General features: G+C 33.5%; 1 protein-coding gene across 1 annotated transcript; it reads right to left on the reverse strand.

The window, feature by feature from the left end:
• Positions 1-327: 327 nt before the first annotated feature.
• Positions 328-749, reverse strand: LOTGIDRAFT_177020 (hypothetical protein; the record flags this gene model as incomplete). The annotated part of the gene is made up of 1 exon (XM_009047772.1): positions 328-749. A coding segment is annotated over one exon (422 nt), but the record flags the coding sequence as incomplete, so codon positions are not given.
• Between the last annotated feature and the right edge of the window lie 128 nt (positions 750-877).

Below are 877 nucleotides of genomic sequence, written 5' to 3' on the forward strand. Positions count from 1 at the left end.
GTAGGTTATTTAATAATTTATTATAAGCACATTTATAGTAATATAATCAATTAGCATGTATTATAAGGAATAGAGTATTTTATTGTTTATATTGTGTATATTCTTTTATGATTGTATATTAATTGTTTGTACTGTTTTACAGGTTTTTTTTTAGTTATATAATAAATTTGGAACGAGAACCCAAGCCTTATTTTTGGTTGAAGGGGAGAACCCCTTGTACCAAGGGACCGGCTACACAAACCAGACGTGGCTTTGAATTGTTTGGGATATTATTAGGCCTAATAATAATGGACCGACATGACAAAAAAAGACAAAACATGAAATGTTTCAACTGATTCTTTTTGCTATAGAAACGTCACATAGTAGAGGCTCTTTTAGGCGACAAGTTATCGAAATATCGTATAGCTGTTTTCTTTTCTGAGTTACCAAACCGTACACGTAAGGAGGTTGCGTCAAAGCCGCAGAGTTCATATAAGCCGTTACTACCGATAACGTTTCGTGTTTCAACACCTCGGGGAACGCTTTGTTAAACGATTTTAAACATTCCACAACGTTATCGACATTTTGTCTTTTGGCAATCACGTGAGACATTCTGTTTCCCTCTTTCAAAACACTGGAAGTGAATCGTGCTCTCTTTCTCTTCGAAGCTCTATAAATGTATCTAACATATCTAACGTTAGCTATATGTTGTTTTTGACTGATGGTGATTGCCATTTCTGTTTTGATATACCTCTGTACTCTATTGTTTGCTGAAATATAAAGATAAATTGAGATATGATAAAATATTGTACTCTGATAACTTAAAGGGACAGATGCGCCATTTTCTTTTACCAATCATACTTTAGTCTCAGAAAGGGATTTTTTTTAGCTAAGCTAA

Source organism: Lottia gigantea (genome assembly GCF_000327385.1).
Source record: "Lottia gigantea unplaced genomic scaffold LOTGIsca_11662, whole genome shotgun sequence".
Lineage (NCBI taxonomy): Eukaryota > Metazoa > Mollusca > Gastropoda > Lottiidae > Lottia > Lottia gigantea.